Raw genomic sequence first — 18,107 nt, 5'->3', positions numbered from 1 at the left:
CAGATGAAATCCATTGTAACTAAAGGTCCAAGCCTTCAAACGTAAAGGTACAAACTTTCAAAGGAACTGCTTAAAGGCTTAAAGTAATAATCTCAAAGATTTTCATGTAAATAAATGTCTGTTAAGTCTCTATCTGTCGCCGAATGAGGTAACACAATGGTGATTGAGCCTATGGCCCACTGATGAAAGCCTTTGCATTTGCAGTATTACAGACTGGCTGTCACAAGCGGCGCCCAGTTAGTGACGCGTTTTCCATCAGCCAGCAGTGGTTGGTCTGCCAGAGAGGGTAGGCGGAGCTAAGCGTCTGCTTTTCAGCTCTCTGCAAGTGTTGCGAGTAAACAGTAATCTACTATGGCTGAACAAACAAAGAAAAGATGGACGACTACAGATACAACTTCAACAAGAAGTGAAAATCCAAAGAAAAAGAAACAAACTCGACGCTCAGATGAAGCAAGCACACATCTGTGGGTGTGTATCTGCTCTTGTCTAAAAGTTAGGCACTCATCAAGAAGTGCTCAGCTATATGACATCAAAGGTTTTTCTAAATACGTCCGTTTGATGTGTTGGCGTCAGTTGTTTGATGTAGCTCGTGAAAATGCGTCACCACATTGACCTTTAATGCCTTCCATGAGTTCAATAACATAAGAGGGTTTTAGTCGTTTCTACTTTATTAAAAGGACTCTCTTCACCCTCCTCCCACTAAATATTGATAACACCTGAACCTCCTCGTCTGCACCGCCATGCTGAGTCAGAAAGAGCGCTTGTTTTTGATGCCTTTGTGAGTCACAGTGACACACTCTAGCTGCGTTTGATATTTTAAAAGTTCATCTGTGTTTGCTGTTTGAAAATTAGAGCGAGGGCCCAACAGCTCTGAAGATTACTTTCTGTAACCAGTTTCAGCTCTTTGTAGATATTTTGGGAACATCTTTTTCTTCTCTTGCCAGCTCATCAGACATGCAGTTATCTGATGCCTCCCCTGGAAGTTAATTAAAGTTTGGAAACACTGTAAAGATAACCGATGTACAGTATAAGTAGTCGTTGCCTGTTCTTACTCACAGGGCTTCCAATACAGCAGCTTTGTCAGTAATCCAGTGGTTTACTATATGGCCCTGTACGTACCCCTCAAGCAGTTATCTGGACGCTCTCATCTAGCTTATTGTTTTGCTGTGGGGTTGAAGTCAGGTGATGTAGTATGAAGAGCAGGAAGGCCTGCTTGGTAGTGGTCAGGGCGATGGATGTGTTAAACCAGCGCAGGAGTTTCATTCACAAAACCAGGGTTTGATTCCAGTGTGTTTATAACGTAGCGATGGTATTTGCAGGCATGCAGAGCCGAACCTTACCCTAATCATACCCGAACCAGGATCTTCTTCCTAAACCTGACCAAATTGTTTTAGTGCCTAAATATCACCAAACTCTGAACATTTCACTACGTTAACTTTGTTCATGATTGTTTCAATCAAAAGTGATGACATGGTCTTTTTCCTGTAGCTTACTTTACAAGATGACAATCCTTTTTATGTAAATCAAACTGAACGTGGACTTTTTTATTCTCACTAAAAACAAACAAATTTGATGTTCAGATGAACACAAACAATCAGAAATGTTATTAAAAACACCGTTAGAGTGAAGTCCAAAAGACATACCTTTAATATAAATGAGGGCTGTCAATCGATTCAAATATTTAATCGCGATTAATCGCATGGTTGTCCATAAACTCGTGATTAATCGCAAATTAATCGCTCCTTTTTTACCTGTTGTAAATGTCCCTTTACATGAACAGTTTTTAATATTCTTATCAACACGGGAATGGACAAATATCCTTCCTTTATGGCAATCATCGCATATATATATATCTATATATATATATATAGATATATAGATATATATAATGCCACTCCTGTTGCCTAGCAACAGGTAGCTTGCAGGTTAACTAACTATCATAACTAATGTCATGTAACCTAACATATTGTTTTAAAGATAATTTAAAGTATCAATGCCCCTTTATTTATCTTTAGCTATTCGTTTGAGTTGAAACCAAAAACTTTTACATTTAAAATGTATTCTTTGGCTGTTTAAGAGTCACCATCTCGTTTGAATTGCCAACGAATCTCGGCCCGCAAAGGATGCACCTGATGGATCCTTCGTGGCCCGGGAAAAGGAGGATGCATTCTTTAAAAGAACTCTCTCCCTTCCTCCAGAGGTGTCGGCCAGCTTAAAGTCGGAGACGTCCGTCGTCTACACCTTTAAGGAGCTTTACGAGTTAAACAGGAACAGCAGCGCTCTGCCGTCCTCCATCTACTCTGACATGACGCTGAGAGGAGAGAACGTCTCCCTGAGCTTCAGGACCAACCAGAGTCCGGCTGTGCTGTTCTACGTCAGCTCCTACTACAGAGAGTACCTGGCCCTGCTCATCAACAAGCACGGTGAGGAGGCTTTTATTTTGAAGGCGTGTGTTTGTCAGGATGTGACTGAAGCTGTCTTTTTTTCTAGGTCTTCTCACCTTCATTTCTTTTTCCTGTATCTTATTTTTTATTGTTTTTTAAACAAGATTACACACATTTTCCTCGCCTTTTTCACATCCCTTATTCGTCTCCTCTGTTCCTGCTCATTCACACAAAAACTTTTCATAAGCTTCTTTTCCTCCTTGCCTTACCATCTCTACCTTAATGAAATTACTTTTTTCTCTTCACACCTCTTCCCTGCCTCTCATCTTACCTCCTCTCTTGCTCTCATCCTGTCTCTCGTTCCTGTCATCTCCTCCTGATATCGACCTCTCCTCCTCTCTTCTCCCTCCCTCTCTCCTCCTCATCAGCTCTGCTCTCCAGCTGTAGCAGATCTATCAGGATCTGTCAGATCTCCTCTCTCTGATTCCCGCCGTCAGTCTCTACCTCCTTTTAATCCGTCCAGCCTGGCCTGTTATTAAGTTTCGTCTCAGGTTTAAAGAAGTGTTCGCTGGTCTTATCTTTGAGGCCTGCAAAGTGAAGCTGAGGGAGTAAAAGTTTGGTGGGCTGCTAATGGGCGGCAGGTCGGTGTGCTGCTGAACAAAACAGCAGAAAACCTGCTGATGTGTTTTATCTACCTGTAAGTGTGAAATAATTATGCTGCGAGTTCGGCTTTTAGGAGAAGTAGGAGGCACTTTGAATTTAAAATCACATTTTCAGCCTCCAGGAGTCTAATAAAATCAGCACTTTGCTGCTAGATTAGCTGTAAATTGACTTTTTTTTCTGGTGTTAATGAGTCAGAGGAAGCTGACGGACAGCAGGGCATTAAGGTTTTCATGCTGACCGAGGAGTCGTCAGGTAAATGCACTCAAACTGAAGTGTACAATTAAATCCTTGAGAGCTTTCTCCTATTCGCCTGAGGTGGCTCATTTATTTGTCCTCCCGACTGCAGTTACACCTCCTCAGCCCGAACACAGCCTCTTTACTTAATGCGTCTTTGCAGGAATAAGTTTGTTATCAGAGCAGCAGCAGCTCCAAAGGAAGGACGGGTGGGGAGCTGTAGTTGTGAAGCCATTGATTTATGATTTGTAAGGTTTGTTAACTCTACTATAATTAAAAATTGAAACTTTTAATTTCTTATTTTTAAAGCATCACAGGGCTTTTGTTAAATCTGCACTTTATGTCTGTCAGTATAGTGAGAATGAATTAGATTATATTTGATTATTATTTTTTATCCTCTTGATGCAGAAATCTTAACAAGCAACCACTTCTATAATCCAATCAGGTTTCTCTTTGCAGCATTATATATACAGTCAACCCTGTAAACCAATATGATTGGACATGACAGAGCCATTTATTAGAATGGAAAACTTGTGATTTTATGTTTCCTGTGAGGTCTGACGTGTAACCTCATGACTGTTTGATGTGTGTTGTGTTTGAAGACATGCTGGAGGTGAGGTACAAGCTGGACAGCAGCAGAGAGGCTGAAGTGCTGAGGAGCAGAGCGAGGAGCCTGGCCAACGGACAGCTACACACTGTTAGCATCAGGAGACTGACGGACTCTGTGTCAGTGCAGGTAAAAACCACCTCATGAGCTCACCGTGTTCATGTTCCTAATGAACACCTTTTTGAAGCCTGAAAAATGCCAGGACGTCTGAACAAGTAGAAATGTTTCAGAATGAGTGATACATTTGAGCTACACTGTACTGTGGAAGGATAGCAGCTTGGACCGTCTCCTGACATCACCGAGAATAGGCAATGGAGGACAAACTTAGTGAGGATGATGTGACTGACAACTGAATGTTGCGACTGTGGCTCAGCGGTAGAGTCCATCGTCTCTAAATTGGAAGGTTGGGGTTTGATCCCTGAATGCTACAGTCACATGTCGAAGTGTCCTTGGGCAAGACACTGAACCCCAAGCTGCTCCCGAAGGCAGAGCCGTCAGGTATGAATGTGTGGGAATGTTAAGCTGATTGGAGATTGGCCTTTGCCATCAGTGTATGAAAGGGTGTGACATGTAGCATAAAAGCGCTTTGAGTGGTCAGAAGACTAGAAAGGCGCTATATAGGTGCAGTCCATTTACCATTTACACAGACTGCACTGTTTGAAACTGTGAGTCAGGTTGCACGAGGTCCAAAGTTTGAGATTGAACTACTTCAAGATCTTTGAGTTCCCCTTTTAGCATTATACACATGTTTGTGTAATAAAGGGTTACAGCACACTATAATGCAGGTGAATGCAGATATCAAGACATTTGTATAGCGGTTTTCCCACTGGTCAAAAAACACGCTAACACCCGGCTTGCTTTTTTGGTTACAAGGTTACAATCAGCATTCAGACGGGTCAAATGACTCTGCAGTAGACACGGGTAATTATCACCTCGGCTCCGATCGGCATTGATGGGAACACAAAACCTGTGTCGACATACTAACCTCCGCCCCCTTTCCGGCGCGATGCTATGCTCAGTTGGCAACTTCTGCGACTCCTTGTCATCTCAGCTACAAATTCCGCCCGTCTCAGTCCGAGCAGCGCTCAAACATCGTTCCAGATTTGTGGCCGAGTTTGATACACAGACAACTACAATAACATCTTCACTGTTTACTAACCTTGTGACGTCAGATGATGATGCAGCAGAAAAGAGACAGACAGGAGGATACTCCACTGGCAATCGGAAAAAGAGACAATCGGCATCTATAAGCGGGTCTTCCCGGGTCTGAATAACCTGCGTCAATGCACTAATGTCAGTGGGAAAGCGGTTTATGTTAATTGTCCTTTGTTTGAAAACAATTATAATGTTTCCTGTGCAGAAATCTTTCACATAATTACAGAACAATTGTGTTTATATATCAGTTAATAAACCAGCCTCCACTTATCTGTTCTTAACACTGAAGTATGTGCAGCCAAATCGTTTTGGGCTGAAAGTCAACTTTCTTTTTACGTATGCACGTCCATACACGGCGACTGCACTTTCTGCTGATGTGCTGTTTTCACTCTGCAGCCAGAGACGTGTAAAACTCCCAAACATGATTCTTTTTCCATGTTTGCCAAATGAGGCGGCGATCTCAAGGGCAAATACAATGACACGCATACAGATGCAATTCCATCAACTGCCTGTGTGCACTATGGTACAGTATTTTAAAATTCCTATATATAATAAAATTCCAGTCAGCACTTTGCTCTTAGTTCAGCCACCAGCAGCTGCTGTCCTGGATGCAGCTACGGCAGAGCAGCTGGGACACACAACACATTAAAACAGCTCCAGATGAAATATGAAGCATCTTAATCGTATCTGGATCAAGTGGATCTCTTATCTTGTTAACAACAGAGTCAGGTGATTTATAAGGTAACCTTATCTAACCAGGAGCCAGCTGCCTGTGACTGTATAATTATCCACACCCTGAAATACAAGGTGACCTCGCCTAAAACAGGTGCAGTGTCGTGATTCACTGTGCTGTAAGGGTCCACTGAAGTGTGAGGTGGAGGTTGAGTCACTATCTTTAGAAGGCATGAAGGAAGAAAGACATCAACAACTATTTACAGCAAACTTAAATGGGTTTGTTTTATGTTTTTAGAGCTCATTTATGCTCCACAAGGGTGGACTTTTCCCGTCTTAAACTCTCCATGAACTTTTTTCCTTCATCTTTTCCTATAAGACATCTCCTCCTGCCAAGTCAACGAAGTTAGTTTCAAATGATAACTTTTAAAAACACAATTTTCCCAGGAATTAATTTATGAAAGTACTTTTCCTCTTTCAGATCGACCAAAACCCCAGAGAAGAATTCAACCTGACATCTGACGGAGAATTCAACGCCATCAAGTCGCTGGTGTTGGGCAGAGTGCACGGTGAGTGAGGAGGCAGTAAAAGCAGAGACAAGGCCTTTTTAGTTAGAGAGCACTCAGACTTACACTCAAGTGAATAACTTAAGAGGTTTGGCCTCATCTATTTGCACTAAATAGAAATATAATTCAGGCTATCTGAGGAAGTCTGAATATAAGAACTATATAAGAACTTTAGCATCAAGGTTACCATTCTACTATTTAAGGTCATACGAGTTTAGAGTGTGTAAAGTTCAGCAGGTCCTATTACAGCTCTAGAAACCAACGTTTACTACTTCTGGACAGAAAGGAAAGGAGTTCAAGTATCTCGGGGACTTGTTTACCGTCGTGGTGAAGGAGCTGCCACGTAAGGGAGAGCTCATAATTTACCAGTCGATCTACGTTCTAACCTTTGCCTATGGTCATGAGCTTTGAGTAGTGACATAGCGGCCAAAGTGAGTTTCCTCTGCAGGGTGTCCGGGCTCAGGCTTATCAATGGGATAAGGAGCTCAGACATCCAGAAGCAGCTCGGAGTAGAGTCCCTACTTCTTCGCATCAGAAGGAGCCAGTTGAGGTGGCATCTGATTAGGATGCCTCCTGAGCGCCTCCCTGTGGAGGTTTTCCAGGCACATCCAACTGGGAGGAGACCCCAGGGCAGACCCAGAGCTCGCTGGAGGGATTATGTATCCCACCTGGCCTGGGAACGCCTCGGGATCCCCCAGAAGGAGCTGGAAAATGTTGCTAGGGAGAGGGACTGTGCTAACATGCTTACTATCTCCTTGTAATAAAGAAACTGGTAGTCGTCTGTAAAGTGCATCTGCCAAGTCATGGCGTTGTTTAACTTTTCTAGTGAGGGTTAATGAACAAGATATAATAATATTTTCAAGTTTTTATTTAATAAATCCTGTAATTTATCTTTTTTTAAATGGCTAAAAAAAAAGATAAATCAATGACACAAAGTAAAAAAAAATCAGAGACAAATATGTAAAACATGTCGGACTTTGTGCATAGTTTACTGCAGTTATTCTGGACCTATCATGGTTACTGTCAAAACAAATCTGCAGAGCCTTTGTGAATATTGTTGTGAATATTAGGAGTCGCAGCACCTTTCACTTCCTGTCACAATCAGGAGAGATAAAAGAAGAGAGTCTTACCAAAAAGCTTCCAAAGCCTTGAAGAGTACGGATATGTTTAGCTCCAGTTAATGAGCTCAGGATTAAACCAGAAATATTCTTTCCTGTATCGCACCTGGACAGATTTTAAGCCTGTAAAAAAAGACAAACTCCCCCTCTGGGAGGGTTAAAGCACATCCTCTTGAGCTGCCGTGTAGCTCTGGTCAGGGACCTGTAACAGAGCCGGGGTGAGACTTTAATTGGTTCTGTCATGACTTATTCATGTTCTCTTTGAGCGGCTCCATCAGAGAGGGACTGAGATATAAGCTGTTAATAACAAGAGGGGCTGAGAGGCCGCAGGCTGCAGTCACAGCTCTCTGATAAGACAGACGCAGCAGCTGTACCCTCAATTTAAAGGAAACACTCGGGCTGTTAGAAGTCACTCTTGAGTCTGTTATATGAAATTCTTTTACATGAGCTCATACCAAAAATAGACCATAGGAGTATAGATGGTGCGAGTATAGATTAATCGATATGTCAGTGTTTTTCTAGTTGATGAGAGTCATAAAGTTTTGGAAATGTATAAGCTTTTTTTTTTACTTTTAAAAGACTGTGATTAATTTATGTGATACTAATTATGCTGTATTTAAAAGTAACACATTATATAATAATTCCTGTGAGTGTTTTTGATATTCAGGTGTCTTTTTATTAGAATATTTAACACATATTTAAATGCAGTGAAAGACAGAATACAGCCATGTGTTAGTATCACTGAGTACTCTAAATACAGTTTAAAAACTGTATTTGTTTATTCACATTTTGTAGATATAAAAATTTTAAAAAACTTTCGTATTGAATTAGTTGGCAGCCTAACATGCGTCTCCAAATCTATTGTTTAATAAGTCAAAAACTATAATGTTATAAAACCCAGGGTTTAGAGCAAGCATACGATATGGTAAGATACGATGCGATGCGATACGATGCGATATGATGAGATACGATACAATGGGATATGATGCGATATGATGCGATGGGATACGATGGGATACGATAAGATGGGATACGATAGGATGCGATATGATGAGATACGATACGATACGATACGATACGATGCGATATGATGAGATACGATGCGATATGATGAGATACGATACGATACGATGCGATGCGATATGATGAGATACGATATGTTACGATACGATATGATACGTTACGATACGATATGATACGATATGATACGATATGATACGATATGATGAGATACGATACGATATGATGAGATACGATACGATATGATGAGATACGATACGATACGATGCGATATGATGCGATATGATGAGATACGATACGATACGATGCGATGCGATATGATGAGATACGATACGTTACGATACGATATGATACGATACGATACGATATGATGAGATACGATACGATATGATGAGATACGATACGATATGATGAGATACGATACGATACGATGCGATATGATGCGATATGATGAAATACGATACGATACGATGCGATGCGATATGATGAGATACGATACGTTACGATACGATATGATACGATATGATACGATATGATGAGATACGATACGATATGATGAGATACGATACGATACGATACGATGGGATACGATGGGATACGTTATGATGGGATACGAAATGATGGGGTACGATACTATGTGATACGATACGATGGGATACGATACGATACGATACGATACGATGGGATACGATACGATGGGATACGAAATGATGGGGTACGATACTATGTGATACGATACGATACTATGTGATACGATTCAATACAATGGGATACGATACGATGGAATACGATGCAATGATGGGATACAATACAGTGGGATGGAATATGATGCGATACAATGTGATGGAATACGATACGATATGATGGGATGCAAAATGAAGGTTCTCCAGTACCTGCTGTCTTTTTGGATGTGAAGTTCCAGTACGGTGTAAGTCAGCTCATTGTGTTTTAACCCCGTCATGTCAGCATGTGACCCGCCCTCCCCTCTGTCAAACCAGAGGAGGCAGAGAGTCACATCAGGATCAGAAAAGCAGCAGGAAAGTGGATATTCTGTCGTTTCCTGCCAACGCTGTCATCCATCAGCCTAACTAATGGACCCGGAAGGAACACAAAGAGAGAGAGAGAGAGAGAGAGAGAGAGGTGATGGAGTGAGGAGTGTTTCTGCTGAGAGGCTGCACTAATGTTTCCTGCTGCTCTCATCAACATGCAGATGTGTTCCTGTAAAACCACTGTCACCTCTCAGTCATCCTCACAGACACTGATGCAGCTGTTTACAGCGGTGATGTCGGCTTTCACAGCTGCTGTTTACGCTGCTGTGAGGGAGAGGAGGTGAACGATGAAGGGATTAAAGTCAATAACATGAACAGACAGAGGTGAGGGGGGGGAATCTGTCTTGTGGAGTGATAGATGCAGACTGGAAGCTGAGTCACTGACAGCCTGTCTGCTTTAATGAGGGTGTGTGTGAGGTCATGTGTGTGTGTGTGCTGATCACTAAAGTCAATGTGCTGCGGCTGCTATTGTCCCGCTCTGATAACAAGGAGGTGTGAAGCAGAGTCAATGAACCTGTCGGAGTGTGTTGGGATTTATCAGGCGAGTCCGACTGGCTGAGAGATTACAGGTTCTTAACCAAAGGTTAAAAGTTCAATTACCTGCACAGATGGATGAAGCTTTTATTTCTGAGCTCTTTCTTTGATGTTCTCAGTTCGTCCACCTGTGTGTCCACGCGAATCACAACAGGCATTTAAATCTTAAAGCTAAGTCTGACATCTGCCCATAGCATGGTATAGCTCCACCTACTGTTTATCTTTATACACATTTTTTTAAATATATATTTTTATTATATCTTGTTTTTTGTCTTTGGACAAAATAAAATGTTTGGTCCGCTCTCCACACAAAAAAACAAATAGTGCCCCATCGTATGATGTATGGATTTGAAGCTCTGGCTGCATCAGTCTTTTAGTGGCTGGCGACATGAAAGACTGAAGTTAATAGTTAATTTTTATATGTATCTATAAGTATGTATATATATATAGTATTGATCTCCTCATTTTTATAATAACAGATATGGTAAATGGACTGTACTTATATAGCGCTTATAAAGTGCTTTTATGCTACATGTCACATTCACCCATTCACACACTCATTCACACACTGATGGCAGATGCTGCTACCTAAAGTGCCCAACTGTCAGTCACTCGTCACATTCACACACTGATGGCTATGCCTCCGGGAACAATCTGGGGTTTAGTGTCTTGCCCAAGGACACTTCGACATGAGGAGAGAGCTTGAACTGCTGGGGGATCGAATCACATTGAAAGACGACCGACTCTACCACCGAGCCATAGCCGCCCCTGTACATGTACACAAACCTTTTTAAAATGTCCCTTTAAATCTCTGCCTATAAACCATGCAGCTGGAAGTCAATGACATTTAAAGATGGACAGATTTAATATTCCCTGTTTCAGTTTGAAGAAGGATCCCAAAAAAACTAATTTTCTTATAGATTATTCGCTATTACTGACTCACTTCGGGAGTATGGGGTACCAGGGCTGTTGCTGTGCACCATCCAGTCTCTGTTTCACCACAGTGAGAGCTGTGTCCGCTTCCTCGGCACAAAGTCAGACCAATCCCGGTGCCTGTTGGCCTCCGCCAGGGTTGTCCCTTGTAATCAATCCTGTTTGTGATTCTCGTGGACAGGATCTCAAGGCGCAGCCGAAGGGGAGGAGGGTTTCCAGTGTGGGGGCCTCAGAATGCCATCCTTGCTTTCAGATGATGTGGTTCTGTTGGCTTCATCAAGCTGGGACCTCCAGCAGGCATTGGGGCGGTTTGCAGCCGAGTGCGAAGTGTTCGGGATGAGGGTCAGCACCTCCAAGTCTGAGGCCATGCTCCCTCTTGGTGGGGAGTGAGTCTCCGCCTCAAGTGAAGGAGTTCAAGTATCTCGGGGAAGGAGAAGTGCATCGTGAGATCGACAGGTTGATCACTGCAGAATGAGCAGAGCAGTAACGCGGGGAGAAGGACGTCCGGGTCAACTTCCGTGGCCTGCTGCCATCCATCCCTGGATAAGCGGAAAAAAATGGATGAAAGTTGAATTAATGTTAAATAAAATAATTAATTTCTTAAGTAAAAAAAAAAATTGCCCTGTTTAACCTCAGGCAGCAGGATTTTAAAAAAGTGAAGCCTTTTTTAGGCTTTTTTATCGAGGAACGAGGCAGGTTACTGCTCCTATAAAGAAAGATATAGTTCCACTTTTATTTGCTGTATTGGTGGGAGCTGGACAAATTGATTGGGATCACCCTCATGTCTGTACATTAAATACTGATCAAATCCTCATCTCATTCTTCTCTCCAGACTCTGATGATTTGGATCCAGACCTGGCCTGGGCGGCGTCTCTGGGATTCACCGGCTGTCTCTCTGTGGTCCGCTTTAACTCCATCAGCCCTCTGAAGGCTGCTCTGCTCCACCCGGACACCAGCCCCGTCATCGTCACCGGACCTTTAGTCCGGTCCAACTGCGGCTCCTCGGCTTCGGCCAATCCCTACGCAGCGGAGAACACGCACCACCTGTCAGGTAAGAGGTGGTTAGGTTGATGTACATTGGTAGTAACGTGAGAGTTGTACAAACAGCGTATGTATATTAGTGTAAATCAGTGCTGTAGTTTTGTTTCTTGTTGGGAGTGGCTTTCTAAAACTGTAACAGACTTATTAAGTAGGTACACCTTGTTGAGGAGACTCGTGGTGATGTGTTTGATGAGATAATTGATCTGGACAGCAGAGGGGAGTATTTTTTTTTTTCGTTTGGTCTTGTTTTCATGTTCATGTTGCTTTAATACGAGCGATGTGTAGAGCTGCTGCTGCTGCTGCTGTATTCCCCGTCTGCTATGAAAGATTCCCCTCTGATGTCGTCTCTGAATTTTTCTCCTTGACCATCTCTTTAATCTCCTCAACATCTCTTTTAATTCACGGTGCCTTTTGGTCTTTTTCCTTCTTTCTCTCTTCTATCTTTCATTCCTTCCCCCCTCTCTCTGTCTCTGCTGCAGATCAGTCAGGCTCAGTGGGTTCAGGCGAGCCGTTAGTCAACGCCGTCAGGACCGACTCTGCTCTGATTGGAGGTACTGAACTGTTTCACCTTGTTTTACAATGTTTGTATTGGACTTCTCTTTACTATCAATTTTGGAGCTTTCATTCAATATTACATAGATGAGTGATATCATGCTGAAAGGCTGCAGAAGAACTTTTTCTCTGAACTTCAGCTCTTTTGCGAAGACACATTGATTGAAAGAGAAGATTAAATCGTTTCTGTGGAGTCAAAAGTGATTTAAAAGTTAAAAGGACAGCGTAACTAATTAAACCTCCGCTGAAATGACTTGCTGATGGGCTATCATTCAAACTAAAGTAATGCAGTGCTAAATTGATTTCAGCTCTATTTGAATATTTCATGTACATTAAACTCTTGCTGAACAGAAGAGTCCAGCGGAGTCTGAGCGTGTGAAACCGGTCCCGCTGTGTGTTGAAGTTAGATTATTAGAACAAACAGACTGAGGGGCAGAAGTACGCACACACCCAGAGGAGGCAGAGACGGGCAGGTTTCAACGTCACAGTAGTTTCACAAAGTTCCACTGTGAGAAATGTTCTTTACAGAGAGTCAGCAAGCAACGAGGAGGCAGAGAATACACATGAGCAAACTCCACATCAGTATGTATCTACTGTAACTGTGTACTGCAGGGTTATACGACTAAATTACATCAAATCCAACATCACTCTGTGGAGTATACACCGATCAGCCATAACATTATGACCACCTGCTAATACTGTGTAGGTCCCCCAAAACAGCCCTGACCCGTCAAGGCATGGACTCCACTAGACCTCTGAAGGTGTGCCGAGGTATCTGGCACCAAGACGTGAGCGGCAGATCCTTTAAGTCCTGTAAGTTGTGAGGTGGGGCCTCCATGGATCGGACTTGTTTGTCCAGCACATCCCACAGACGCTCGATTTGATCGAGATCTGGGGAATTTGGAGGCCAAGTCAACACCTTGAACTCGTTGTCAGGTTCTCAAACCCTTAGAGGGGAGAACATTTTCCAAGTACCCCCTCATAATCGTAACACAGATTAAACATATACTTACTACCATTCGCACTCTTAGAAAACCTAAATACTTCAGACTGTTTCATAGTGATAAACAGAAAAACATTTCAGTTTGAATCATGTTAATACCACTTATATACAGTGGCGGCTGGTGAAAAATATTCTAGGTGGGGCTGTGCTGTGCCATCTTTTAACAAGTCCATGCTGTATCCGTGCCAGCAGTTCTAAAAAGTAAACACGGGAAGCAAAATAATGCATTTACACGGCTACATCCAGCCAGCCAAGCCTTTGTGGTGTAACAGTTACAAAAAAATCCTCTGGTGTAGGTTTGACCTTTTTCACTCGCTTGTTGGTTGATTTTAATATCTGGCTGATCCGGTCCAGTTTCTTTAATCTGTAATTTTTCACTTAAAATTCTCCTCTCGAACGGATTTTGAAGAAGAGAGCGTACAGAGTTGTTTGCGGTTTCAGCATCCATCATTGTCATTTCCATCACTCACAGACTGATAGACTTCAACCACTTTTCAGAATCGTCCTTCGGGGATTATTTTCTACGACGCTGATTGGCCAAATTCACGTTGAAAGCAAAAGTACCTGATTGGCTGCTGGAAAAAGCGCCCACAAAGCAGAGACGAGTAGCCTAACGCTAGTTTCCCACATTTCCAGTGAACATTAATTGATGTATATATTTTTTTGTATATATACATATATATACATATTACATATTTTAATACGTAATTTTGTTAATATTAGTTTTTTTAAATAAAATAAATACAAATAAAAACACTCTCTCCACTAGGGAGGGCGGCGCCCTAGCGCCCTCTAGTGGCCAGCCGCCACTGCTTATATACTTTAAAACAGAAGCTCATTTTATTCAAACTGCTCGTGGACTCAACTTGACAGCATTTATACTTTTCAGTGATTGATCTTAAAAGCTTTCAGAAAGTTAACAGCCGCAGTGAGTTGAGTGATTCATGACAGACTGACGCCATGTGTCACAATCATGTCAGTTCCTATTGGTCCAAAGCTAACGTGGGCGTAATGGACACAATATGCTTGTTTCATTGGCACAAATGGTCCTCATCTGTAGACATGCAGCTTTTAATGATACAGCACAATTTTATAATGTGTTGTAGATTTATTATAGTTATTTCGTGGACCCCCAGGCTATGGTTCGCAGGCCCCATCTTGAGAACCACAACCTCAAAGCATTCATGAACCATTGCTGCAGTGTGGCAGGGCACATCATCTTGCTGCCTAACACATCCAACCCTTTGACAGGTGCCACTGTAACAAGATAATCAATGTAATAACGTTACCTGTCAGTGGTCATAATGTCATGGCTGATCAGGGTATGTCTTAAAGAAAGATTCAAAGTATACTTCACTGTGCGATACATCTTTGTATTTGACACAGAGATTGATACAGAACATGTTTAGCCTAGCTTAGCATAAAACTACAAGCAGGGACAGATTGCTAGCTTAGGCAAAAGTAGAAATGCACCTTAATTTTGTCTTAAGTTAATGTTGTTTCTTGTTAGCAAGCAAACTAGCAACTAACACATCCAATCGCTATCTTAGGTTTTGATATAAAGAAATGGGAAAGTGTGCGAAGCCTGCAGCTTCTTATTGTGTGCAGTCACTGCATCCAGCTGCTGTCGGTCAGGAGATAGCGTCACAGTCGTAGCTAACTTCTTGTTCTATTACAATATGTTTTCCATGTCAATATAACCAAAATATCTTTTAAGACGTTGGAAAGCACTTGTTAAAGATCTTGGCTAACCTTTTTCCTCTGGTTCCAGCATTTGTGCTAAGCTAGGCTAAACATGCCACAGAGATACATCTGGTGAATTTAGGAGATGAAAATGATATCAGTCTTCTCCTGGAAACAATTCAAACAAATATACCTCCCAAAATGTCTGGATATGTGAGAGTAAATGTCCTCATCTTGCAGGTGTCATAGCAGTGGTGATCTTTGTGATTGTGACCGTCATGGCGATAACTGCCAGATTCCTCTACCGGAGAAAAGAGACGTACCGGAACCAGGAAGTGAAGGGAGTCAAACAGGAGGACAGCCAAGATTTCTCTTTCAACAACCAGACTGACTCGCAGACCGTCTCCTGTGAAAACCCAAAGGAGTATTTCATTTGACTGGAGGCCCGATGGCCTGCTGTGTGTTTTGAAGCAGAGGTTGCAGGAAGAGGGAGTCCTGCCACGGCTCAGGACGTTACGCTGCACTCAGAGCCACTCAGAGACTTAGCTGGAGGCGGTGGCTCCCCAGAATATGGAAAGCAAAAAGGGAACTATTTCTTTTAGTGTATATAATGTTTATACTGAAACAATCATCCTGAGGTGTTGATATGCTTGTTTCAAAAACTGTAAATATTCACGTGTTGATGTGGAAGTAATGTCAAAGCAATCTCTAATTAATGTCACTGTCACACTGAAAGGTTTCAAACGTTCTTAAGGAACAACTTTTGTCTTCATTGTTTAATTTAGAGTATTCAAACAAAACTTTATTTCACTCAATGCGTTGTTGGTTTCTATTCGTGACTGCACTCATTGGGCTGATGCACTTTTCTATGAGGATAAAGGATGGATGTTTGACCCGTAATGAAGCCCTCAGGAAGACTTCTCCTGAATTGCCAGTGTTTGGTGGTTTGTTCATGTGTGATGCCTTTTTATCGCGTGCTTCGGGAGAGTGACAGTATGCACTCAAAGCCTCCATTAAGGGAAACCTGTTTGAGTCCTTGCACCTGTAGGGTCACACTGCCAGACCAATTTGCAAATGTGAATCAGTCTGGACCCTCTCAGTTCAGTAACAGTTTTCCAAGAGGCATCATCAATGAGAGCAACCAAAATGCCTCGGGATGCTACAAAACGTCAGAGCAATGAAACGGGTGAAGCAGCATCAGGCTGCTAGGCTAGGTAGCTAGTTCCAACATCGATTCCATAACTAGTTCAACATGATACAAGATGTTTGGCATGAAATCATAAAGGAGCCAACACTTATCAAACATGGCTGGTTGACTGAAAGACAGTCCAAGGAAGCTTTCCAAGTGGTGAAAAAATACACAAAGTCAAATGTGCCCAAAATCCCAAAAATTATGTAAATGTAATTTGTTCATGCTTGATGCTCTCTCGCAAAGCCGATACTGTTGGGGAAACCTGAGGTTGCATCAAAAAAAGCATGTTTTGTTCTGCAGCAAAGCAAGAACTTGACATTTTTTACAAATCTGCATCATGAGGTGCATTTTTCAGCGTCCCTTGAACCTGTTTATTGGAATTAAATCACAGCAAAACTGTTCATTTCAAGTTCTTTCTTCTGTCATCAGCCAGACGGCAGCCACTCATGACTTGATACAGTGAAGCTGCCACTCTAAGAAGACAGACTGACAGGCGCGCTGCATCTTCACTGAAATACCTTTAATCAAATCAATTCAGACACTTTACAAAAGATCAGGTCCTGACCGTACTCTTTGTTATGTTATTTAGAGAGAGACTCAACATGAATCCACCACGAGCAACATTTGGCAACAGTGGCAGAAAAACTTCCTTTCACCAGGCAAACACCTCGAGCAGAACCAGACTCATGTTGAACCGCCGTCTGCCTAGACTGGACGGGCCGAAAAGTGGGATAGAGGGAGATTAGTTAGTGTCCATTTGAGAAATCCTTGTAACAAGATAAGAAGCGCCTGACCGAGCCAACAGGGCATCAAACTGGACAGCCTCAAGTGGCTGGAAGCGGCTGTGAAGTTATGCCAGGCACAGTCCCTGGAGAAGGTGATGAAATGACCCACCAACACCAGAGGGTGCTAACGACTCTCACTGCTATCAGGTCAACAGCTCAGGTTGACGACTCTCCTTTGATTACACATCTATTAGCGTACTAATGACCTACAGAGGCTTATGTTTCTGGCTCTGCCCGCCAGTCAGGTTACAACAGAAGAAGCCTTTCTGATGAGAGGTGATGAGATCTTCAACCAAGTCCAGTCGCCTTTTGGGTTAAGCTTCGAATGATGATATAAACCGAACTGTGTGTGTATCTGGACGATCTCATACATCCAGACACAACAGCATTTTGCTTTACAACATATCTGCTGAAGCGAATATGTGCCAGATTTGTTAAAGGGCCAGCTCGCCGAATTTCAACCTCAGTCCTATCATGCTGTTATGGGGAGCTAATGCCTTTATGGCAGGAAATAAATGCAATTTCGCTCCGTCTTTGGAGGACGCTATCCGCTTCTTGTCATGTCTCGTTCACAATCGTCAGGTTGGAAATGTAGACTGCAGACCTGAAGATTTTTTAGATGATCAACCGGTATATTCTCGCCGTACTTCAGATTCTGTCCCGCTCTGAGTCATCGGCTGCAGCGAAACGGTCGTATTTCACTCCGGCGTCTCTCGCTGGGCCGTTCCTTTCAGAGGGAGGGGCGCAATGCATGCTGGGTGTTGTAGGAATGTAGAATGGGCGAAACCATGAGCTGTTTGTACAACTTTCTCCACAGCTATGGTGCCGATTTCAAATTTTATTGCTTCCATCGATTACAGAGAACACCAGCTTTGATTGACGGTGGCTTTTTCCAGGGGAGAACTGCTCCTTTAAA

General features: G+C 42.5%; 1 protein-coding gene across 1 annotated transcript in view; it reads left to right on the top strand.

Moving 5' to 3' along the window:
- Positions 1 to 16,790, top strand: part of LOC138611079 (contactin-associated protein-like 4) — a 72,379-nt gene extending 55,589 nt beyond the window's left edge. Inside the window, exons 17-22 of the mRNA XM_069683989.1 lie at positions 2,199 to 2,423; positions 3,884 to 4,017; positions 6,197 to 6,284; positions 11,768 to 11,986; positions 12,456 to 12,527; positions 15,455 to 16,790. Coding sequence (XP_069540090.1) covers positions 2,199 to 2,423; positions 3,884 to 4,017; positions 6,197 to 6,284; positions 11,768 to 11,986; positions 12,456 to 12,527; positions 15,455 to 15,651 — 935 coding nt within the window. The 3' untranslated portion in view covers positions 15,652 to 16,790. The remainder of the gene's footprint in view (positions 1 to 2,198; positions 2,424 to 3,883; positions 4,018 to 6,196; positions 6,285 to 11,767; positions 11,987 to 12,455; positions 12,528 to 15,454) is intronic.
- The last annotated feature ends 1,317 nt before the right edge of the window (positions 16,791 to 18,107 follow it).

Source organism: Semicossyphus pulcher, unplaced genomic scaffold (genome assembly GCF_022749685.1).
Source record: "Semicossyphus pulcher isolate SPU_LCO1_2020_fin unplaced genomic scaffold, fSemPul1.0.p SCAF_7, whole genome shotgun sequence".
In the NCBI taxonomy this organism is placed as follows: domain Eukaryota; kingdom Metazoa; phylum Chordata; class Actinopteri; order Labriformes; family Labridae; genus Semicossyphus; species Semicossyphus pulcher.
This window is presented reverse-complemented; position numbering and strand designations above follow the sequence as displayed.